Source organism: Cervus canadensis, chromosome 23, assembly GCF_019320065.1.
Source record: "Cervus canadensis isolate Bull #8, Minnesota chromosome 23, ASM1932006v1, whole genome shotgun sequence".
NCBI classification, from domain to species: Eukaryota; Metazoa; Chordata; class Mammalia; order Artiodactyla; family Cervidae; genus Cervus; species Cervus canadensis.
In genome coordinates, this window is record NC_057408.1 from 10,034,781 (window position 1) to 10,060,444 (window position 25,664).

At 41.6% G+C, this 25,664-nt stretch overlaps 1 protein-coding gene across 27 annotated transcripts in view; it reads right to left on the reverse strand.

Moving 5' to 3' along the window:
- TCF4 (transcription factor 4) overlaps nucleotides 1–25,664 on the reverse strand; it is a 377,287-nt gene that overhangs the window by 12,093 nt on the left and 339,530 nt on the right. For 21 of the 27 annotated variants that reach the window (XM_043443717.1, XM_043443728.1, XM_043443727.1 and 18 more), the window contains 2 exons: nucleotides 23,906–23,982; nucleotides 20,832–21,035 (listed from right to left, as the gene is read on the reverse strand). In XM_043443717.1, coding sequence (XP_043299652.1) covers nucleotides 20,832–21,035; nucleotides 23,906–23,982 — 281 coding nt within the window. The remainder of the gene's footprint in view (nucleotides 1–20,831; nucleotides 21,036–23,905; nucleotides 23,983–25,664) is intronic. The other 6 variants (XM_043443737.1, XM_043443723.1, XM_043443720.1 and 3 more) reach the window with 1 other exon arrangement.

Below are 25,664 nucleotides of genomic sequence, written 5' to 3' on the forward strand. Positions count from 1 at the left end.
CGATGCCTCCAAGAATAAAATTATAGAGTACAGCATGATGACTTGGTCTGAAAAAAAAAAAAATACTGCTGAGTTTTTTTTTATTAACTACTACTACCTACTCTGGGGTCCAGAGGTGTTGGACCTATGGCACTGAGACAGCAATAGCTGACTTGTATAGTGAACTCCTCCAAGTAAGACCATTGAGCATTTGGAAACCAAGAGGAACATGAGTAAAGTTTCACTGGCATTTCCAAGTAGTTATTTGTTAGTGTATTGTTAGGTGAACACTGATGCAGGACAGTGGGTCTAACACTAAAAAGTATCTCTCCATGAATTTATACTGCTACAAATCAAAAAGTGTACATTTTCTCCCAATCAGAAATAGAAAACCACAAAGCAAAATCTTCACTCTTTTGCTACCCAGTGTTCTAAAAGAGTATTTTGGCAAAGTGCAACAATAAGAATCTGAACTGCAACAATAAAATGCACAGAACCAAATGAAGCATGTGCTACCTCAAGACAGCCTAGTATGAAGTGTCTCCTTTACAGGCTCCAAAACAATGCAGAAGATAATAATACAGGGGGAAGGGGGAGGACCATATAAATCATACTAACTGCTGAGATTCAAAATACAGCAAGAATAAAACTATCATACAGAGAATGGATAAACAACAAGGTCCTATTGTATAGCACAGGGAAACACATTCAATGTCCTGTGATAAAACATAATGGAAAAGAATATGGAAAAGAATGTATATATATGTATACAGTGGACAGCAGAAATTAACACAACACTGTAAGCCAACTCCACGTTTTTTATAATTTTTTAAAAGTAATTTTAAAATGATTAAAAAAAAAAAAGTTAAAATACTACAAGAAGAGCAAAGGATTTAAGGACTCAGGAGCACCTGGAAGTTTAAATGAATGTTGCAGCTGAGAGATCCGGAGTCCAGGGCTGTCTGTCCCTTCCCAGAACAGTCTGGAAGGTGGTTAGTTCCTATTGATATGTAGGCGCTTCAGATACATTAAGAACCTGATTATCTTCCAAAACAGCTTCTCCATCTCCACCACAAGTTGGCCTCCTTGGACACTGCACCCACTGGTCCTGGATTTAACTTCCATCCATGGAATAAGTGTCAGCCCTTTTCACTAATATTTAACACTAGCCATGCCTCTCCTGACTTGCATCTGTAACTGAAGCCTCATCTCTTACGGGCAGACCATGCCCACCCAGTTCCCTGCAACCGTTTCTCATTCTTTGTGTATGTTTTCATTCCCTTTCATACCAAAGAGTGATAGCTTTTTTCCATTTTTATATTTGTGCAAGTAGAAGACTGATTCAATCAATGACTATCCTTTCATTCTAAGATGTCAACTTGCAAGCATGAATTTTACAGGCCCTGATCAAATGGTAGCTCTTTAAGACTGTTAATCAGTATAACCTAAATAATTATCCAACTGCTGATTCATAGTTACTGGCCTTCCCAGTGGATTACATTTCTTTCCACAAAGAATGAGTCTAAGTTGGAATCACTGAAGGTAACCACCAATCTGAGCATGGCGGAGATTCCCATACCCTCCTAATATTTTAGCATCATTCTGTTAAAACCCTCAAGCCTTCTTTGTGGGCAAGTGAGATGCAATTCAAGGTTAAGACATTGCTTTTCAATTAAAACATATTCAGTTATTAATCCTGAAAAAATTTTTTTCCCTTCTAGGTCATGTTTAGTTTTTAAAAGAACCTTTAAACCCACACACCTTTAAAAGAACCTATTTTCTCTGCCTCAACTAATATGATAGACAGCATAACTAAGTGAAAATTAACACAATATGAGAGTTAAAAATATGTAGATCCTAACTGTAACTGGTTTCTTTACTTGTTAAATAATCTTGGGTAAGTTACTCAAACCCAAAATGGAGAAAATAAGATTGGAAGTGACAGTGGATAAATCTCAGGTTTATTGCAAGGAGTAGTAGTATGCAAGACGGTTGGTACACCAAGGTACACAATGATTATTGACGCCGTTAGGTGTTTTAGCTGAAAATACTTGCCTCCTACATACAAATAAGAGTCTACACAGTGTAAGAAACCTGGGAAGTCGAGCTGCTCTCACTTACGGTCCTCTTCGCGCTCTGTCTCTATGTTGTTCATACCCACTTGGCCTTAAATCTTTCTCCTGCAGAATGACAGCGAAATCTTAAATGATCTATACATATGTTTGAGAAGGTGGTGGTTCTGACTAGATTTTGGCTTTTATCCACGGATGTTACCTAACTAATTTTCTAAAGATCACCTTAGAGCCCTGAAATAATACATTCTTTTTCATAAAGGAAGTTGAAAACATTATCTGTGATATTAGAAGGTCTCTCTTGTAAACTGTGTATATTTCAGGAACAAATGGATCAACAATGATAGGTCTAGATCTATGGATCCATCTAATTAGCTTGACTCTCCAGGATCCATTCCATCGCCCGTGTCTATGGAATAATATTCCAATTTGAAGAATTAGCTTTGCTCTGCTTGCTTCCTTGGCCACAGACAGCACTTCCTAACCCCATTTACTTCTCCCTCAGAAACATCATTTCTGGTCACATGAGAGATGAGGAAAAAAACCACAGTGAATGGCCAGCACAAACCCATCAACAGAGTAACTCAGAAATAGACGGAAAAACCAATACTGCCATCTGTATATATGAGAGTCAAGATTTGCCCACTTACAAATATATAATAATGTAGCTAGGAAAAAAGCAGATTCCTTTAACCTACAAATCAATTCTAAGGATGGCACCCAGAAAATCCATATTTCATTAAAGTCCTATTTTGAGAACGTTTTCATCTAGATAAGCAATGAAGTTAAAAGGCAGTCCATGAAAACAGCTTTATCAATACTGATAGTAAATTTTTTTTGCAGTCTTTAACAATAGAGTCTTCTTACAGTCAGATACAATATGGTTTTAGATATATCTATGGTAAACGCAGAAGACAGAACTAAACTATAAACATTATTCAATAACTGCTAATTGATCAGAGAGTACCTTTATTAATTCAGCAAAGATATCCTAATCTAGCTGGCGCTGGCCATTCTGCGAGGTGCTGGGGACGGTGGCGAATAACTTAGATGTGGGCCCTGGCCCGTGTGGGGCTTTACAGCCATCCTTGGTGGAATTTTCATGGCATGATCAATTTACTGCAGTGATTTTAGCAACAAGGACCAGAAATTCCTTCCACCTTGCTCAGGTAAAAGGATATTTAACAGGAAGATTTCTTTTTGTTTTTTTATTTCATTTATTAGAGGATAATTGTTTTACGATGCTGTGGTGGTCTCTGCCACACATCGACGCGCATCGGTCGTCATTATATACATACCCGGCCGCCTTCATCCCTCTAGGTCATCCCACAGCACCTGGCTGGGCTCCCTGTTATATCCCCGCTCGTTACCTATTTCACATGGCAGTGTGCACATGCCATGCTACTTTCTCAAGTTGTCCTACCCTCTCCTTCCCCCACAGGGTCCACGAGACTGTTCTCTATGTCTGTGTCTCCATTTCTTCCCTGTAAATAGGTTCAGCAGTACTATTTTTCTAGATTCCATGTACGTATTTGTTAATATAGTATATTTGGTTTTCACTTTCTGACTGGCTTCACTCTGTATAACAAGGTCTAGGTTCATCCTCTTCATTAGAACAGACTCAAATTTGTTCCTTAGGAATAAAACTACCATATGACCCAGCAATCCCACTACTGGGCACATACCCTGAGAAAAATCACACTTCTCAAAGACGCATGCTCCCCAGTGTTCATTGGAGCACTATTTACAACAGCCAGGACATGGAAGCAACCTAGATGTCCAATGACAGATGAATGGAAATGGATAAAGAAGTTGTGGTACATATGTACAATGGAATATTACTCAGCCACAAACAGGAAGCTTTTGGTGACTGAAGTTTAGGGCCTGGAGAACTCCTGGGACCTAAGGCCATCTCTTGTTCCCCAGGGGCCATGCCAGCTTCTCGCCCACTTCTGCTGGTACCTCTCTCTCTGGCCTCTGGCCACTCAGGACTGCACCCTGTACTCTTCTTCCACAGGAGCTTCCACTACATCCTTCCAGGTTCTGAACCCGCCCCTAACTCCCTCTTTGTTTTAGTATTTCTGAGTTCAGAATGCTGAGATCATCTGAGGGCCTGGCTCACCATTCTGAAGCAGACGTGGACCATCCCATGAACAGGCCAGCCTGGGATCAGATGTCCCCCTCCCCCAGTCTGGTTGGGCATGCCCGGAGGTCCAGTGGTAAGGAATCTGCCTGCCAACGCAGGAGACCTGGGTTCAATCCCTGGGTAGGGAAGATCCCCTGGAGAAGGAAACAGCAACCTGCTCCATTATTCTTGCCTGGAGAATCTCATGGAAAGAAGCCTGGTGGGTGACAGTCTATAAGGTTGCAGAAGGTCAGACACGACTGACTTGAGTTAACACACACACATATACACACACTCACATATGCACTCGTACAAAGGAGGGGAACAGAGTTAAGGGGCAAATGGGGCTACCTGCAGAAGTTTCCATTTTACAACTCTCTCTCAGGGTGTGTGTGTGTGTGTGTGTGTGTGTATGTAGATGCAGATACGAAAATAATTTTAGTTTTATCATAGAGGGGAAAAACCATCACAGTCCACCAAACTCAAGCCAAGGCCAAGATGTCTAACTAAATTACAAAATTTAATAGCTGCCACAACTCCTCCAACATAAACAGATTTAAAAGATATGCAACTTCAAATGAGGTGGCTGCTGGCAATGCTGTTTTTATGCGGGGGTACGTGGAGTGCCCTGGTAAACATCCTTCTCCTGATCCTCACGCTCACAACAGACATCACAAACAAAAAAGGCATTCAGTGTTTCTGCTCTCTTTGTTTCCAGGGAGTATTGTGAAAGTAATTATTCTGTTGTATTTAAGAGGCCTATTGCATGGATGGGAAAATGTATTAAATTTCATTTGGCAGTTATTCAATCCTTGTTAATGTTATCTCCAGAGATAACTGCTTCAAACAGGCTTTCAGACCGCAGTCCCTTCTCCTCTACCATAATCCTTCTAAAAGAGTGTAGGATGGGAACTTTAGGAAACTTGTCATCAGTTTTTAGATCCAGAGATAGTGACACAAAACCAGAAATGCTGTTAGAAACATTTTGGTATCTCAAAATGAAAGTCTGTAATTAATGGCATCGTGTTCAAAAATTTCCTTCTGACAGAGGTGTTTTTTTAGAAAGAAAGAAAATAACAACAAGAGAATGGGCCCAGAAAAAAAGTCCTGGTAACTTTTACTTTTCTCTCTTTTAACTTTCTCTTGTTTTGCCATAATCATTAAAAAAAAATGTTGATGGGCTTTTTACTGTAATTAGACACCCATTGACAGAGAAAACAGTTTTGGTGTCTGAACTGTAATCTCCTCATGAAATATCAATTATACATGACAGTCAGAGAGTGCTAGATTTCAGTTTCAATTATCTTGCCAGATCTGTGTCATAACAGAGGAAAGCAAACATTTTCTCAAATGTGCAAAAAATACCACTGAGTCCAAAAGGGGCATCTTTTACCGAGGTGGGAAGTGGTCTTGCAAACTTTAATAGCTCACAGATGGGAACTCGGAAGTTCATGAAATAGCAGTGGTAGATATTGAGAAATAGTATCAGAGGCACTGAATTCTGCAGAAAATGAGAGTAGGCTCTGCAAACCAGCTCTTTCGTGTGAGAAAAAGCTGTAGTGTCTGGGAGACCCTTCAACCACGAATATAATTTCCATATTCCTCAGTTTTAAAAAATTATCAGACCATTTTTTAAAATTCATGTGATTACACACTGAGAGGACTTTTCACTCAAGTCAGATCTGGATTCAGTTCTTTAGTTTGGATTTCAATTCTTAAAATGTTCACTGGGAGAAAACCTAATTTTCTTAAAAAAAAAAAAAATTTTTTCCCCTCCCCAGAAATCTCACAGCTTCAACTATGCTTTATCTGAAAATGGAAGGTAATTTCTTACTGGGCAATTCTTGGAAATGAATTTAATGCTTATTCCCCAGATGATAAAATAACATTCGAGAGGATTCGAGCATGATTTAAATGACCCTGACCTTGGCAGTGTTAACCTGTCACGGGGTCAGCCGGGCTGAAACTCTCATGATGTCCACCAAAATGGTTAAAAATAAATGATTCTGTGATCGAGTTTGAGAAATGCAAATGGCAGCTATGTGATTTCAGTTCATCTTTTTTTTTTTCCCCCTTAACTCATAAGTTTCATCTATTAAAGCTGTTTCATTTCTCTCCTCTGTATCCCCACCCTCTGCCCCCAATACTTGACATCACTTTCCTACACCGGAAACTAGGACTGGAGGCAGCCCATCAGGCGGGGACCGTGGGGGGGTGGTTAGCAGAGTCCATTCTGTCCCTTCCTGGCCCTGGGGAGCAGTGAGTAAGCAGGATGGAGGGAACTAAAGTTAATCCAAGCCGAGTGAACTAAGCTCATGTAGCACAGAGGTGATGGTGCAAATGTGCAGTGACTTATAAGCAGCTTCTTTTGCCAGAGTGAAGGAGAAGACAACTGGATGCTTGATACGTCCTGGGATTTCTGGTCCCTGCAGAATACACACACCTGTGTCAGCCTGCCCGGCACACAGAGTGCTCCATAGCTAGCCCAAGAAGCCTACTACTAGGGATTTATCCTTTACTAACAGGCTTTCATTAAAAAAAAAAATAATAAATTAATGTTTATTGGAGTTTAGTTGATTTATAAAGCTGTGTTAGTTTCTGTTACATAGCAAAGTGAATCAGTTACCCATATACATTTACCCACTTTTTTGTAGAGTCACAGATGTAGAAAACGAACATGGTTACCAAGGGGAAAGGGGGATAAACTGGAGGACTGGGACTGATATATACACACTACTATACATATAAGTAATAAGAATCTACTGTACAGCACAGGGAGGTCTACTCAATACTCTGTAATGATCTCTACGGGGAAAGAATCAGGCCTTTATGTTTAAAACCCTTTTCTTATTATGCAAGTAACACCTGCTGATCGTAACATATTTGGAAAAGCAATGCAAGTGTAAAGAAGCTTGTCTAATAAAACATTTCTTCCCCATCCCTTCTGAAATACTCAGCTTGTAAATGCTGTACCCTCTGCCCTTGAGCCCTTGCATATCAAGATCCTAGCATGGCTTTTCACTGTCCTGTGGATGAAGTCTAAGATAGCTTATCAATGCCTTATGCTTCTGGGTCCTTCACCTGGACACCAAAGGAACACGCTGGTTCCCTCCTGTTCTTAAACTGCTTCTCCATCTTCAGTTACCTGCTTGCTGCCTTCACGCCCACATCCCCAAGGCCTGAGCTAAGCCTTCCGTCTTCTGTCCCCCGGGACAGAAGGGCTGGTTTCCCCTCCAGGACCCACTTCTATTTGTCCCACAGACCCCCTTACTCTCATTCCTCCTAGTCTGCCTGGGTCTCTGGGACTCTCAACATCTTGTTGGATCTGGAGAGGGCTCTCCCCTAACTGTTAATGATGGACATCACTCTAGGCCATTGTCTAGTAGGGCAGGGCTTACGCATCAGGGATGTTGTTTGGCTGCTATTCACAAAGCCTATGCCTCTTCTGAAATGTGAGCACCCCAAGGGCAAGCACTGGGTCCTTGTATAGGACTGTAATATCACAGGGTGCAGTTCTGCACTTCCTAAATGGTCAGGGATGACACCAATGGCATATACCCTGTAAGACTCTGAAATCTAAAAGCTTTTGGTACTGTTGAATATAGGTTTAGCCGTTTTCTGTAAAAAAATAAACATTTCATTTAATTCAAAAGGCCTTAGGAATGGCTATTATATATATATGCAAGCCACTGCAGGAAAAAATAATAAAAGATAGATGTGTCTATTACTTCATAGCCTCTTACATCTTAACGGTGGATTAATATAAAAAATACTGTATAAGGCAAAATAAGATGAATGTCATAATGGAGTATAAGGTCATGTAGGGTTTTAAAGGATGGATGAGATCATATCAGATGGAGAAACCAGAGACGACTTCAAGAAGAAAACGGTATCGTAGACAGGGTTCGAAAGATGGGTAGAATTTTGATACAGATTATCTAAATATAGTCTTTAAAAAAAAACAAAAACCCTGACATTTAATATTAATTAACATCTCAACTTTAAATGAAAGTTCCTATTTTTACAAAAAGTGCCTATATATATATATATATGTATATGCCTATATATATATGTATATGAAGTACCTAAGGATTGCATATCAACCTGTTTCCATACTGTCAGATGACATATTTTGGAAAAAAAGCAGACTTTGGTAAAGCCCTTTATAAACCTCAGTGGCTCTGTTACAAAGTGAACAACATAGGGCATTCTGGATACAAATGGTACCTCACTGTATGTGTGTATTATTGGCCCAAATGATTCACTCTTATTTAACTGCAATGAAGTCTTTCATCTCCCAGCTATACAATAATAGTTTCCATATGACCAGTGGCTCTGCTATAAATAAGATCAAAAGCAAAAGAAAGGATTTAATAAAAGAAAATGACATTAAGAGTAGCATTAAATCAGGGAAGAAAAATACCAATATCCAGCTCTTTTTTTTTTTGAGAATAAAGCTCTGCAGAGTTCCCCCAATATGCCATGAAAAGGTATTTACAAGCAGCAGGCATGTGCAAAATCCATCTGCACAGGACTCAGAGTGGCAAAGATTAATTTGGGGGATGGGAGGGGGGCAGTGGGGCAGGGGGTGGGAGAAGACCCCCACGTGGAGGCAGGCTGAGAACAGGTACCAGACTCAACAGCCAGCTTCACGGGGCAGAGTTCAAGGGAATGTGTCAGGGGCAGACGTCCACTGGTTTCTCTGTCCTCCTCTGCTCCTATTTTATGGAGATGGGCTTTTTGGTAATCCTGAGTTTCTCAGAGAATCATAACATTGCTCAACCTCAGTACTTGAGTCTGAGAAAGGAAGTTTTTTTTGGCAATGCACAGTGACTTGATATGAGGAGCCAACTTCCCAAACAAATTTTCTTCTAGTTCTTTAAAAAAAAGAAAAAAAAATTACAATGTTAATCTCTATCCCCGACTGGATAAACAGCTGCTAATAACCACCAGCTCCCAGGGGAAGAGGTCGTTTCCTTTCATCTTCAGGCTGGTGGATATCTGACGTGTACTGGACTTTAGTGGTTCCACATGTTCTGCACTTGGCCTTTTTCAAAGCCGCCCCCTCCCGGGCCCGCCAATTCGGGTTCCTTTCCTGCCTTTTCCTGAGATTCGCCTCTGTGAACTCGGAGGACAGACTCAGTTCTGGGGCTGTTTATTTGGAATGATGGTTCTTTTTACTGCGGGTATATTTAAAGAGGAAATTCAGGGCTTATAACACCTAACGTAAGTTAAAGCCTTGGACCTTTGTATTTGAAGGCTTGGGAGGGAAACAGCCATTTCAGAGGGAGCTAGTTATTCACACTCGAGCACTGGCTATGTTCAAAGATGCTCAATTTCTAACAGCCTCGCTAATGCGATTACTTTATCAGTTTGCGTCCTAAATAAAGGAGCCAACTTCAACACTTTTTCCTCTAATAGGAAACACCCTGCAGAAGATTACAGGGCCAGCCGGCCCCAGAGTCCTTCTCACTTGTCTCTGAGCACCTGCTTTTACTGGTGACCTCAGTTCTACACCTCAAGATTCAGACATTTCGCAAAACAGCTTTTTAAACAAAAACCAGCTGTTCCCCATCTAGACTACAGGGGGAAAATTTTTGGGCGGCTTATAGAAACATTACCCAGAGACGACCGTTCTCCAGTAACTTTCACACACTTGCAGCTCCAAACCAGACCCGTCCCTGCGCAGAAGCCGGGGAGCAGGCAAATGTGAAATTAAAATGTGGAAATTCAACACTGTGGTTTTTGACAATACATCCAATTAAGTGCTTGAAAATGAATGTGGCTATTGTATCAGGACAATGCAAAAGATCTCATTTAACTAATATTGGACAGAGCTTTTGGTTAAACTCAACTTGATAGTTCTGAGTTGATTTATGGATCTAGAGGAAGCTACCATTATGCACAACTGTGAATGTCAACCAATTTGGTGGAATCCTTGCATTTCAGAAATTCAACGTTAAAGCTTCTTCCTCCCCTCCCCCCCACCCCCAGTTTTCACTCCTAAAGCTGCTTTGCCGAAACCCTCTTCTTATTTCAAATCCATTTTACACTTCTGTTTTCTAAGCAATGAAGATACTTTTGATTTTGGAAAAAAAAAAAGCTTGCAGCCCCAATAAAAGTTAAAATAACACAACAGCCACAGGTTTTGAAAAAAATAATAAAATGGCCAAGGCCTAGGCTTGGCTTTTAAACGGTGCCAAGTTGCTCGGTGTTTTCTGTTTTGGTATGAATGACGTAACTGAGTTACTTCATGAGCTGCTACTTTAATTCCTAAGGGTGGAAAATTCCATGAGTTGATTTAATTTGGATGTAAAAAATACACGTGAAAACTCTCTTCCTGTGGGCTCCCCCGTGAAAGATGCGAGCCAGTTGTTGAGCTGCCGCGCTCCGAGGGGGGCTCCCACCAACGGCAGCCTGCCTGGCGCGCCGCACCATCGCGCCCTTTTCCTCCTTCCATTTGGGCGCAGAGGACCCTCGATTTTCCGCGTATTTTTTTGGATCCTGTTTATTCTATGGCTCTGTAATGCCCCGTCAAGCCTGACTCTGTTGAAACCCAATACTGACTCTACTCTGCGCTCAATGACACCTTCTCCAGGAAGCTTTCCCTGGCCATCCTGAAGGCTGGCCAAGGCCTGCCCTTCTCCTGAATCACTTCTCAGGTCACTTAACGCATTATCGACCAGGGGATTTCTGCAGAAACGAACACCCGTGGCCAGCGATTTACGTAAGTGAATACGGAAACATCTCTGGTCAATAATGTTCGGGTAACAAAAGACAGATTAATACATCTCTTTCTGGTTACTTGATCATTCCACCCTGCATGATAGTTGGTTATGCACACACTCATATTACTGTCCTCCCAAAGCTCAAGGCCTGTGGGCTCAGAAACTTTCTCTCACACATGTACGTATCCCCCAAGGATCTGAAGCAGAGACGATGCAGAATGAGTGGAGAAACATCTGTGTATTTTCTAATCTATACAACACAGATTCTTTTCAGAAAATCTGCTTTCCTGAGAAAATGAGGGTAATATTATTTTTTTAAAATGCACAGGTTGTATCTTCTAAATTATGGACTGTCTCACTTCTAGGTCATAGGGCCTGAGTTTGAGTAAAATGGGTATTAGGGGAAGAAAAAGAGGATATACCTAATTTAGACCCAGTGCTGTGAGATCTGGGCACACAAGTTGCCGGACCACCTGTCTCAGGGGTTGTTAGTGGAGACTCAGTGGTCTCCAGCCAGTAAGTGGCTGGACTCAAAACCTCTTGACTGGTGCTTAAACGAATGCAGAAGTATCACATGGTGAACTCCAGGATTCTAAAACTGCTGTAACTAGTCCAAGGGCAAGAGAACTTGTCTAGATAAGTCAGACAGAGAAAAACAAATGCTGCATATCCTCAGGAATATGCAGAATCTAAAAAATGAACTAAAAGAAATGAGAGAGTAGAATGGTGCTTGCTGAGGTCTGGGGGCAATGACGGAATGTTGGCTGAAGGGGACAGACTTCCGGCTGTAAGATGAATATGTTCCGGGAACTTAATGCACGGTGTGCATGCTCAGTGGCTTCAGGTGGGCCTGACTCTTTGTGATCCTATGGACGGTAGCCCGCCAGGCTCCACTGCCTGTGCGATTCTCCAGGCGAGAATACTGGAGTGGGCTGCCATTTCCATCTCCAGGTAATATACGGCAAGCAGGCAGTAATTAACAATACTGTATAATATATTTGAAAGTTGCTGACAGTACCTCTTAAAAGTTATCACCACCACTAAAAAAAAAGTCTGAATTATGCTAGGGAATGCAGGTGGCAGGTGTTAATTAACTTTATTGTGGTAACCATTTTGTAATATATACATGGATCAAAGTGTTGTGTTGTACACCTTAAACTTACCTATGTTAGATGTTAATAATAGCTCAACAAAGCTGACACAATTTTAAAACATATATATATATAAACAGAATTTCTTCAAGTTATTTTTCCTCTCTGCCTCCCCCTCACCCGCAAGTTTTCTTAAAGTACAGTGTGGATACAGATAAAACCTTTCAGTTAAGGTTGCTAATCTGCTTTCAGAAATTTTTGATAATTGTGGAGATTATGAGAGATGGTGGAACTCTACAGATAGGCAAATATCCTCATTAAAGAAAAAAAATTCAACATAGAAGCTATAGATAGATGATATTGAAGACTAAGATCTTGGGTGAAATCCTATAACATGCAGTTTAAAAGATGATTCCTAAATGCTCTGAAAGAGAGGCAATGAGCTCTCCAACCCATTCCTGTTGCAGAAGAACAAGTCTTTCTGGATAAACCTCATTCATGGGGATGAGGCACACCTTGTGTTCCGTGATGAATCTACCAACAGCAGAGCTACAGAAAATGTGACTGAACGAGGACCTAAAGGAGACGCTGGAACAGACCGAAGGCTGCCGTGTGAAACTGAAAGGCATCACGTGGAGTTCTGTACTGGTACAACAGCAAGTGTACAAAGCCGGCTGACAGACATGGGGCTGGCTGATGGATTTCTGCTGATTACAAGTGCAATATCTGGCAGCAGGATGATGATGTCATCAAATACTGCCAATAGGATGCTGCTGAGTGGCCTTTACTGAAGACATAATGGGTTTGGAGATAGATCTGAATAGGTACTGATAGATACTGAATGGGTTTGGAGATAGATCCATCCAAGTCCACACAGTCAAAGCTATAGTTTTCCCAGTAGTCATGTATGGACGTGAGAGTTGGACTGTAAAGAAGGCTAAGTGCCGAAGAACTGATGTTTTCGAACTGTGGTGTTGGAGAAGACTCTTGAGGGTCCCTTGGACTGCAAGAAGATCCAACCAGTCCATCCTAAGGGAAATCAGTCCTGAATGTTCATTGGAAGGACTGATGCTAAAGCTCTCACACTTGGGCCAACTGACGCAAAGTGCCGACTTATTGGGAAAGACCCTGATGCTGGGAAAGATTGAGGGCAGGAGGAGAAGGGGGCGACAGAGGATGAGATGGTTGGATGGCATCACTGACTCGATGGACAAGAGCTTGAGCAAGCTCTGAGAGATAGTGAAGGACAAGGAAGCCTGGTGTGCTGCAATCCATGGGGTTGCAAAGAGTTGGGATGTGACTGAATGAATGAATAACCACCACCACTTAAGCCTGCTGATGATTCCTTGGGCACCGTGTTCAAATTTTGAGATTCTACAGACTAAAACGTCCTGGGGGTTGAGGGGAGCATTCTTTTTAAACTTGGAAGAATGTGGTGGAAAGTGACAGAGTCAGAACTTTAGGATAAATATTTGAAGATACAGATGTCTAGCCTGAAGAAAAAAAAAAGATCATACTATCGTCAAACAGTTGAAAGTTACTCAAGTATTTGTTGAGCTGATTCACAGGTCACTCCAATGGGCAGAAAAATAAAAACTTCACATTCAGGGATATTAATCTGGGCTGGGCATAAGGAAGAATTTTCTACAGTTTGATGGAAATGGACTTTGTGGTCATTTAGAGCTACTCAGCCTTGGAGGAAGGAAGCTAATGGAGAATTGTTCACTGCTTGGCAGGGAATTTATAGAGGGGCTTTGATGGAGATGATCTCTTAAGGTCCCTGAGACTGTGGTAGTAATTGCTTAGAAATGAAGTATGTGCTCAAATACAGACAGAAACTTATGGAATGAAAATCCTTGAAAACCCAAGAGGAACAAGGTTGAAGATGCCTAAGTCTCTAGGGATCATAGATTTGTTGAAGAGGTCCACACTGAAACAGTTTTCTGACCACTGCTACTTCCATTACGATGTACCAGTACACGCTGACCATGGAATCACATCAGCGCCCGATGAACTCTCCTGTCGCCAAAGCTGACTGGCAGAACTAGATAGCAACATGGTGCAAAGAGCCAAGGGGCAACTAAAGAGTTTTCTTGGATTCCGTTAGTTAATAGAACGTATGTATTATTAACACTAGCCACAGTTTTGAATTTGCTACAGCACTGGGCTGGAGAGGAAGCTGGCTGCAGCAGTGTAATCTTTAGTACAGAGAGTGCTGGTCTTGTTGCTGGCTTGCCTGGTTTCTAATCCGAGCTTGGCCATTAACCAGACAGTATCCATACCTGAGTCACTTCCCCTTTTGGGGCCTCAGTCTTCCGCAGTAAAATAAAAGTAACGGGCTAAATGACTTCCGTGGTGCTTTCAGCCCCTAAAATTCAATGGTCCTAATTCTTAAGAACTGTGAAAGCAGAACTAATTTAAACTGCTTATCTTCTTAAGTCCTGAGTGTTAAAAGCTCTCATACCTGTTTAATGTCGGTGAAATTAAAAGGTGCTTCTTCACCTAATGACTGTTCTGATAAATTCTTTGTAATCCAAAGTCACACTAAAAACATTACTGAAAAGTGGGAACATGGGCTAAGACAGGCTTGTAGCTGTGGCTTCTGAAGTGTGTGCCGCACGGTCACCTAGGAGTCTGGTAAGAGGCCTCAGGTGATGTGGTGGAGAACAGGGGTGGGTAGGTGGCGAGTTTCCCAGGGCTCCCCCACCCCTCGGGCATCTCGGGCTACTAGGTCCTCAGGAGGTGACCGCTCCTACCAAGCGACAACCTGATCCTTCCTGCCCGTGATGCAGAGCTGGGCCCCTGCCCTCCGATGAGTCTTACGACACTGCTGCAGCAGTGTGCTTTTAAATATATATCCTAACCTACGAGGCTGGGAACCCCCTGATGGCAGAAACCATGTCTTAGCACACAGCCTGGAATTTGGTAATGACTTGGTAAATGTTTCTGAAATGAATAGATGGGCTTTAAGTAAAAAGGATCTGGGAACCACACTAACATGATGTATTAATAGTATAGGAGCTTTTCAGCTAAGTGATCCCACCATTGCTGACTCTACTGATGGAGGAATCAGGAGGAGGAACAGAACCACATAAAGCTATTTTTGATGTGGGTTTCATTCTTTTTCATTAAAAGAGGAGATGAGGTCATCTGAAAGACTTGTTTTCAGGGCTCATTTGTGGATCTGAATACTGCATGAGTAACAGAGAGACATATCTGGAAAATGGCCATTTCAATAATTTATCACAAATCCAGTGATTTAGATTTTTGACTTATATCAAATCTGATGATCAGAATTGATCTCCGAGGCACAGAAGGGACTGATATCTGGATAATAGTTTCTAACCAGGATAGTGATGAACCCAGCTGTTTCTTTATTCTCCCAGGTTCTGAAATTTCTGTTTTGATTCCCTTAGAAAACTGGGAGGTTAAGGTAAGAAAAATAACTTCATAATTTAAAATGTACTAGTCTGACCACCCTAGTAAGGAGAGCTCACACCTTTTACCACTTAGCACAGATGCCTAGATTTAAGAAAAAGCACTTGAATGGGAAGGAAAATCCAAAAAGAAGGGATATATGTGTATGTACAGCTGATTCACTTTGCTGTACTGTAGAAACTAATACATTGTAAAGTAACTACACTCCAATAAGCGTTAATTTAAAAAACCCTTTACAGAGGATAAACCAAAAAAAAGTATTTAGACAATGTAGGGTTTAATTTAGCATGCTCCCACGTTGGAGGAAAGTTCTTTACCTTTACATGTGGGTAGAGAGCTGCTTTGGGAAACTGGACGTAAGATATCTAGAAACTTCTTTCTTGTTGACCAACATTTAAGATTTGCAAATTGTGAATTCTAACCACATAAGTGAAGAGGAACTAAAAAGCCTCTTGATGAAAGTGAAAGAGGAGAATGAAAAAGTTGGCTTAAAGCTCAACATTCAGAAAACTAAGATCATGGTATCTGGTCCCATCACTTCATGGGAAATAGATGGGGAGACAGTGGAAACAGTGTCAGACTTTATTTTTTTGGGCTCCAAAATCACTGCAGATGGTGACTGCAGCCATGAAATTAAAAGACACTTACTCCTTGGAAGGAAAGTTATGACCAACCTAGATAGCATATTAAAATGCAGAGACATTCCTTTGCCAACAAAGGTCCGTCTAGTCAAGGCTATGGTTTTTTCCAGTGGTCATGTATGGATGTGAGAGTTGGACTCTAAAGAAAGTTGAGCGCCGAAAAATTGATGCTTTTGAACTATGGTGTTGGAGAACTCTTGAGAGTCCCTTGGACGGCAAGGAGATCCAACCAGTCCATCCTAGAGGAGATCAGTCCTGGGTGTTCACTGGAAGGACTGATGCTGAAGCTGAAACTCCAATACTTTGGCCACCTCATGCGAAGAGTAGACTCACTGGAAAAGACCCTGATGCTGGGAAGGATTGGGGGCAGGAGGAGAAGGGGAGGACAGAGGATGAGATGGCTGGATGGCATCACCGACTCGATGGACATGAGTTTGGATAAACTCCGGGAGTTGGTGATGGACAGGGAGGCCTGGCGTGCTGCGATTCATGGGGTCGCAAAGTCGGACATGACTGAGCGACTGAACTGAACTGAAAATTAGTTCTTAAAAGGTGTAACTATAGATCTTGTCTGAGGAATGTTCATAATTGTAAGACAACACAGAATTTAGAGTCAATGTCCCCAGAGTTTAAGTCTAGTTTCCTGACTTGAGACTAACTACTCAAACCTTTTAGAAGGTTTCCTTTCTTCCGTTTTGACTGATGATTTACTTACTGGGAGGGAAACAAAATGTGATACACGTAATACACGGTACTCAAGGAATTTACAGTCCATTTGGTTAGGCAAAAGTCAGACTTAGAAAAGATGTATAGGGCATCCCAGGTGGCTCAGGAGTAAAGAATTTGTCTGCCAATGCAGGACATGCGGGTTCGGTCCCTGGGTCAGGAAGATCCCCTGGAGGAGGAAACGGCACCCCACTGCAGTGCTCTTGCCTGGACAATCCCATGGACAGAGGAGCCTGGAGGGCTGCAGTCCACGGGGCTGCACAGAGTCAGACACGACTGAGCAACTGAGTGTGAACGCAGGCACACACAAAGGACACTGAGCTATGCGCAAGTGGGTGAACTCAATACCCAGCCAACGGTCTGCTTCACAGGGCTGCGGGAATAGGAGAGAAAATGACTCTCACAGGGGGCGGTAACAAGGGAAGGCTTCCTGGAAGAGGCAGAATTTGAGTGAGAGCTTTGAGAATGGGTGAGAATGAGATGGACAGAGAGAAGTGGTTAGAGCAGGCCAAGCCAGACAGACACAGAACAAGTCATAGCAAGGACATTCTGGTCAAGTTCTGGTCACATGCAGAGGCTGGTCTTGCCGGAAAAATTTCTGCACTGGATAGCAAAGCATAAGGCTTTCTGGTAAATGGCTATGGGCTTAAAAAGCTAGGCTAAGACATATGTCTTTATCTTGTGCATAATGGAAAGCTGGGGAAGGTTTCTGAGCAGAAAAGAGCTCGGCCAAATAATATCATCTAGAAAGCCCGTAAGAATCAACATTCGCTCGAGTGTTATGAGCCATGCTGCTGTGAAAAAAAAAAAATCCCTTTCATTATCCTAATACTTAGTAATTCACTGAAGACCTACTTCAGAACTCCAAGGAAAACATTTTATGAATCAAAAGCTAAGTACAATATGTTAGCAATTAAATGAGATAACATAATAGCCCAGGCAGAACCACAGTCCTCCCCACCATGACTGCAAGCTGCTGCAGAAAGAAATGCTTCTATCATCTTCCAAGTGATCAAGCCATTTTGTTTTGATTTTCGGAAGGCAGGGAGAGAGGAAACAGGGAGGGGACGGAGGTCAAGAGAATTCAAAGCTATCTGTTCTTTAATCAGAAGGAATTATTAAGGAGAGTTCTAAAGGAGATTTGCTCAAAACAAAACCAGCCCCGGGATGGGTGTTAAGTTACTGCAACTCGCTTCCACTCCAGAACAACAACCGAAGGTGTGTAGCTGGGAATGAGACTCCCACCAGCGCCGGACGAAGTTTCCGGTGTGTACCTCCCACTGCTACTTTATTTACTGCAGCTGGCCAACAGTTTATAGCCTGTTTCATGTATTAAAATTCAAATGTGGAAAACATCACCAGCATCCTCCTTGAATTACTTTTTGTTGTTGTTGTTGTTCAGGGGGAAGAAGGGTGCATTTTTTTTCTCTTCCCCTTCAACTTCCTTTTTACTGTGGAATGTATCAAATGGTCAAAGGCTAGCTTCAGACTGACTAAATTCAAAAACTATTTCCTTTGTTCTGATGCTTTTGTTTGAAAATTCATACCAGTTTGCACAAGGCAAGAAACGAGGATATGATCTTTTGCGCACGCGTTGGGGCTGCGGGCTGAGGAGCTCAGACGCCGTGGGTGCCCTGAATATTTTCAAGAAAAAAGGAGAAAGGCTGTAAAGGCGCCCTTGGCTCACAGGGCAGCAGGTTGTCCTACCGTGGTTTGGGAATTGCGCTATGGATGTAGCTAGCTCTGCAGTCACCCTTGACTGAACTCGAAACGTCTTTAGAAGAGTGAGTGCGCACTTCCCTTCATCAGTGAAACTAGCAATTTTATTGCTTTGCCATTTTTTTTTCCCCTTTCAAAATCAAAGACGTTCCTGTGTGATACTGGCTGGTTATTTCCCCTTTTCTATTGCTGTGTAGCATTCTCTCCCCTTCTCCTCCCCCTGGGTTGGTCTAACTTCCCATCCCCAAAGATGACTCTAGTCTCCTCCTCATATACCACCTCCAAATCAAAGAGGAGGCAATTCAAAGGTCAAATGGTTCCAAAAAAGCATCTCCGTAGAGTTTATTATTTTAAAGAACCACTTAACCTACATCTGGTATTTAAGAGCAAACTTTACATATTTATGGAAAAAAAAAAACAACACTGTCTCTGAAGCAATGCCCTGGGTGCATGTTGCATCCGTTTAACATATGCAAAACGAACACAGCTACAGAAATTAAACTATTTTTCTCTTGATTGAGAGCAGATATACAGAAATGGTTATAAGTCACAGATCTGGCTTTTAATAAAGCCAGATTTCTTAATTAAAAGCAGTATTGTTTAAACATTATAGTTTAAAAAAAGAGCTGTACAAACTGAAACCTCATATAATATGCATCCCCAGTGTATTTAGCACGTTACCTGAGGCCAAGCTAAATTAAAATCTAGATTTTCCTTTTGTTAAACTCTTAGCAACTACCACGAATAGACAAACAATTTTTACTCAATGAGGAATTTTGAGGGTAGAGTCTAGGAAAAGCAAAAAAGGCAAAAAAAAAAAAAAAAAAAGATTTAGCTTTGGCATTCAAAAATATCTTTCCACGTTTTAGAAGTGAGTTCATTGCTTCTATTTATAAACCAGTATTTTTGGTTTCAAATTGGTTGCAGGTTTTCATAATATATAGCTCAGGATGGGACTCTTAATCTTTTATTAAGAGAAATGGGAAGGAGGGCAGAGGAATACTTCTGAAGAAGACAACTTAAAGAGCTGCAGAATAACCTGTGCTTATTTTGCATTCTCCTTTTGGAATCATCTTTAAATAAGACGTGCTTAGGATAATGGAAAACAGATCCTCATACACACAACTTTTTGAGAGCCTGTAAGGAAAAAACAGGACACTAAGGTGTTTGCTGAAAAGACAGGCATTTGTAAAGAGCAGAATTACATAGCATCACTAATCACTACTCCTGTTGTTCTTCACCCATTTGGTCAACTCACTGACTGTCACCACTTACCGTCTCACTCGGGAGGCTTGCTGAATCTCACAATCACCCGAAAAAGGGACGCGCTCTCAAGTCCTTTCCAGAAGTAACGGGAAAATTGAAATTTCAACTGCAATGTGGGCAGATCTGCTTAAACCTTACTCAAATACTTTTTCATAAATAGGGGGTGGTAACACTACAATATACTTCAATCCCATGGTCCCACATCATCCAGTGAGACAGACACACCTTATATTTCTACCTCCCATGTGCACACTAAGTTGTCTCAGTTGTATCTGACTCTCCGTGACCCTATGCACTGTAAATCACCATATTCAGAAGCAAAAGATATTGATTTGACTTCTTAAAACAAAAATAATGAATCCAACCAATTCACATGTGAAACCCAAGCAATGTAACATGAATGTAAGTTGGGTCCTTTAGCTGAAGTCACCACAAAGAACTGAACATACCAGCAATGACCTAGCAATGGATCTCCTAGGTTTATAAGTAACTGAAATGAAACGATGTATCCACACAAAAAACTTGTACATGAATGTTCATGGGAGCATTATTCCTAATAGCCAAAGACTGGAAGTAACCCAAATATCCATCACCTGATGAATGGATACATTTAATGTGTATCTATACAATGGAATTTGAGGGGAATAATAATGAAAGATGTTCTGCTAAATGACAAAACATATATAAACCTTGAAAGCACTAGGCTAAGTGAAAAAAGCCCCTCAGAAAGGACCACCACATACCGTGGGATTCCACTTTTATTCCAGAACAGGCAAATCTAGAGTCAGAAAGGAGATTACTAGTTGTCAGGGGCTGGGGAGGGAAGGATTGAGAGGGGGGTAAATTACACTCTCTGATGGCACTGTCTTATGAATACATGGAGAACATAGTAAGTACACTGTAAAACTGAAATGGGTGAATTGTAGGTTAAATTTTATCTCAATAAAGCTGTTTATAAAAAGAAAAAGTTGCAGCAGTATTATTTGAGCTAGAAATTCTAATTCTTCACGTTAACTAGCATCCCAGAGTTTCATCCCATCCCTTACCATGAGTGAGTGTCTGTTGGCAGAGAGAAGACCGGTTCCATACCCTGAGGCCAGACCACCCATTGCTCCGTTGTGAGAGGGTCCGATGATTCCGTGCATGTCGCCATGACCGCCAGGCATGGCTGTGGACGGGCCCACCGCGTGGTTCCGGAGAACGTGAATAGCATCGTCCAGTCTTTCTAAACGATCTTCAATTCGGCTTTGCTGTTGGTTGATAAGTGATGTGAAATTTGATTTAGTTCCAAGTATGGATGTAGATTATAGAAGTAAGGCCTGAGTTGACACGAACCACACTTTGGCTTTCTGAATAAAATTTATTGTCCTTAAAATGATAATAAAAGTAAATGGTGACTTTCCCAGAAAACTAGTGAAAACTGTTAATACTATAACTATAATTTTATTTTTTGTGAACAAAGTCAATAATTCTTCCAGGACATTGTAAGTATATATATTTTACTATACTGCATTACCTTGAAAGAACTGAGACTTACTTTAGCAAAGGAAAAAAAAAAAACCAAACATTTATTGAATTTAAGGAACATTCTGGCAGGTACTGGTTAAAGATTTTAAAAAATTAACAATGGAAAGGTGCCCTATTTATAGTTTCCCAATTAAATTATCTTCTTGAAGGCATATTTCCTGGGTTTCCTCTGAGTCACATGATACAGTGCTAAGTATCAAATCAGAGACAGGTAAACGCATACAGAGTGCAATTTCCTATTGACTACTAACCATTTTTACCTGGGTTTCCTGCTTTCTATCGATTATTACCTCTGTGTGTGTGTGTAGTGTGTGTGTTAGAGGGTATCAGAACCTCAAAACTAAGTTAAAGAAGAAAATTGCAAAAATTCTGTCAATCAAAGCAGTAGATTTCAAGACTGAAGAATCATAAAGACATAAATGAATTGTTCACCAGGAGCTTCTAATTTATTTCCAAGCCCTTACTATAGTATAGAACTCACTACTCTTATACAATGAAAAACCAACTGATCTTTTCATCCCAGCCATTAGGATCTGAGTTTTCCACAACTAGTTAAGCCTACATGATAGTTTTTGATGCATAAAGTGGACATGGAGACATGTATTTTTTTCTTTAGTGTGACCAATAATGATATCAAACAACCATCTCCAGGGTGCACTTTAAAAGATACCATCTCACTGAATCCTCATTCTACACATGTAAGCGAACAGGAAAGACATTATTATCCCTTCCAACATAGACACGCAAATGAGGCTCCAAGAAACTAAGTCAATTAACCGCTCAATGCCAGGAAACAGTAAACTCAGGGTTGCAACCTTAAGTCTTCAACTCTAGTGCCTCTTTGTAATAGATCAAGCTAGAATCCACTCTGATTTCTGATGGGCTGTGCCAGCAGAGATACCAGCTCTCCGGCATGAGGAAAACAATTTCTAAATTATTCTCTACTGACAGGAACAATGTATGTCGAATACAGTCGGTCTACGGTACAGAGCCTTCTGATTTGGTGGGCTTTGGTATTACGGGGCTTCCCTTAAACTCCCAGCCCTGCTGTTGAAGTGACCTTGGAAAGGTTACTGAACCTCTTTGAGTCTATGCTTCTTAGTCTATAAAAACAGAAATGATGAAATACACTTCTGAGCGTAAGTTAGAGCATGAAAAGAAATAATCCACGTGCCTATCACCCTTTCTGGCTTGCAGCTTCCTGGTGGAGACTGTTTCTGTCGGGAATCCTCCCCGAGTGTTGAGAATTCAGACAGAACTGACACTGCAGTTCACAACCAAGCTACGTGCGTGCTGAGTCGTTTCAGTCGTGTGCGGCTCGCTGCGACCTTATGGACTGTAGCCCGCCAGGCTCCTCTGTCCATGGGACTCTCCAGGCAAGAAGACTGGAGTGGGTTGCCATGCCCTCCTCCAGGGGGTCTTCTTGACCCAGGGATCAAACCTGCGTCTCTCATGTGTCCTGCACTGGCAGGCGGGTTCTCTACCAGTAGCGCCCCCTGGGAAGGCCCTCACAAACATAAACCTGGTCTTTATAGTTCTATAGTTGGAAAAAACCCAGCTTTGACAAGTCGGTCCCCGAGAATAACTGAGGGAGAAAAACACTTGTAAGGACAATGGTTCATTTGCATGTGAGCTGCAGATTCATGGGGCTTAGATGGCGCTTGATTGTCTCACTCTGTGGTCATCTTATTGGCTAAAGAGAGGAGGTAGATGATTTACTGCCACTAGGAAGAATCCACCTCTGTATTCTCATTTTCAGATTTTTTCTTCATTTAAATCATAAGCCAAAAGGAAGAAAGGAAACGCCGAATGGCTGACAACATAAAGTCAGATAGGCAAATTAACAGATATGCTTACCCCCATGTTCCATCTCAAAATATGGGAAGAAAAAGGGGAAACTCAACCCCGAAGGACAGCCTCTCGCTGCCAGCCCTCCCCGCGTGACTCACACACAGACCAGACAGCGCCCAGGGCTGTGCTGTCCCAGGCATGTTCCCAGCCACTTCCTTTGAGTGGAGTGTCAAACACTGAATCATCACGTGAGTTTTATCATATTCATTACACCCCGGGCAAGTTTTCAGCGATTCCTTACAAGAGAAATTTACTGAAATCACTAGATTTCCATGAGAATCAAAGTGAACGAGGGGAAAAGCAGGAGGCTTCTCACTCAGAGGTCAAGAAGAAAATTCCTATAAACCCGTTCTTCTGGAAAGCAAAGCAGAGACACAGAGACTCTCCAAGTGCTGGGACCCCACAGCACAGCTGGAATCCAGCACTCACACCAGGAGAGACATTCACCACGGACACACGCGTACTTCCCCAACAAGGGGAGCAGGCCATGAGCCTTCCCAGATTCTTACCTCTTATCTGGTTCTAGACATGTAGGAGCCCTGCGGCTTCCCCTGTAGCAGTAGCTGGGTTACAGTCTATAAACAGGAATAAGCATGGGCTAATAACTGCCTCAAAACCCATGGGCTTATGTCAACCCCAAGTTCCTATTAGTGAAAATAAGACTCTTAAAGAGCCAACTGGGTGGAAAATGAGAAGCATGGCCTGAGAATGGCCAAAGTGATGGTGAGCAGATGAAACTTACCAAAGAGTGTAAAGGTCCTTCATAATTAGGAGATGATGAAGCCTGTCCTCCATTTCTAGACCAAACAGCTGTGCCTGCTGATAGGAAAATGGGAATTGCAATGAGATCTGTATAATCCTAAGAATAACCTTACCAACATTTTAAACAGTTCTTTTAGAAATTAGCATATTGATTTCTATCTGGACATTAAGGAAATACACATAAACTGCCCATACAAGAATTTAGGGCCAAGGACAACATTTTAAATGTAAAATAGGTAGACTATACATGGACTCAAAACTCTCTCAGGCTTCCTCCTAAAAGGGAACATTTAATTGATTGTGAATTTTAGCTAGAGAAATGTCCCTTTGATGGAAAACCGTCACTACACAGTCAAGGTACTTTTAAGAGTGCAAAGAGGGGTTTTCATTACCTCTCCATGCAAAGCCGGTTTGTTAAAGCCAAAAACTTCTCACCAATGAAAAACAGCTTTGCTACTTGTTTTTAAATGATCCTTAAGAAAGGATAAGCCTTCAGAAACTTTTCAAGGAAATAAGATTAGCTGACAGCAATCCGCTAAACCAGAGATTTAAACACTCAATATAACAACATTAAGTAGTTTCTTCTGAAGAAAACACATTTTTAATGATTCGCTAAACTTGAAGGTAAAGAAAGACTGCTGCTATAATAAATAGAACATGTCTAACCTATCAATTTTAAAATAAAAACCACTTTTAAATTGAAAATAATATACACTCGTGTAGAAAACTTGGAAAATAATTTAAGAAAGGAAAAAAAAATCTACAACCTCACTGAAACACAGCCCCGAGACTGTTGGCACTTTAAAAACCCATTCTCCCTGCCATTTCTGGGTGTGCACGTGTGTATTTTTATGCTAAATAAAAACAGAATGTTTTGTTCAATTACTTTCAGTGATAAATCTGGACAGAGCCCTTGGTGTAAAAATAGCAGTCTGTCCCCGTATCTGGATCTTCATCAAGTCCTCTCTCCCTAACGTGTGGTCTTTTAGGCTGATAACCAGGACCTCAAAAGTGGCCTTGTTTCAGGGTCTTCCACGTGCAGCACGTTACTCAGGTTTGGGGTAATTGTGGCATTTTCTGGAACAATGTGTGCATCATCGCTTCCCCTCCCAACTTTGACCTGGAAGTGGACTGGCAGAGCGCTGAATCCCTGATTCTAGCCTGAGCTCTGATATTACTACTGAAAATTTCAGCAAATCCCATGCCCTTTCTGGGCCTTCATACATCCATCTGTAAATCAGAGCATCAGACTCAAACAGCTGTTTCTCAAACTTTATATTAGATTCCAGAATATTCTTTTCCCCCCATATTATAAAATAGACAAGATTAGAGTTGCTTCGTTTGAAATGGGAAAAGCGGGAGCTCTCGCTGCTCAGACTCCCTCACCCTGGCCCCACCGATCTCTGTATTGTCTCAGTCTGTCTCTGACTGTGGGGGCTGACACCTGTGGTCGTTTTCCAGAGCCTAACAATGTGGCACTACATGTGGCCAGAAATGTACAATTCTGAACTGTACCTCCCGGCCACGGGGACTGGTTCAGTGCTATCCCATTATCTTCTTAACGTCACCTTTGGTTTTCCCCAGTTTCAGCACTGTTTCTCTGGAGATATGGACTAGAAGGTCCAGCTATTTCCCTCTCTCTTCTGTGGCCTCCTCCTATCAATGGAGGCTGGGGAAAGGCTGATATTAAGTCTCCCTTAAGCCCATGGCCATCAACCCTGAAAGCTCTGTGGCCAGGT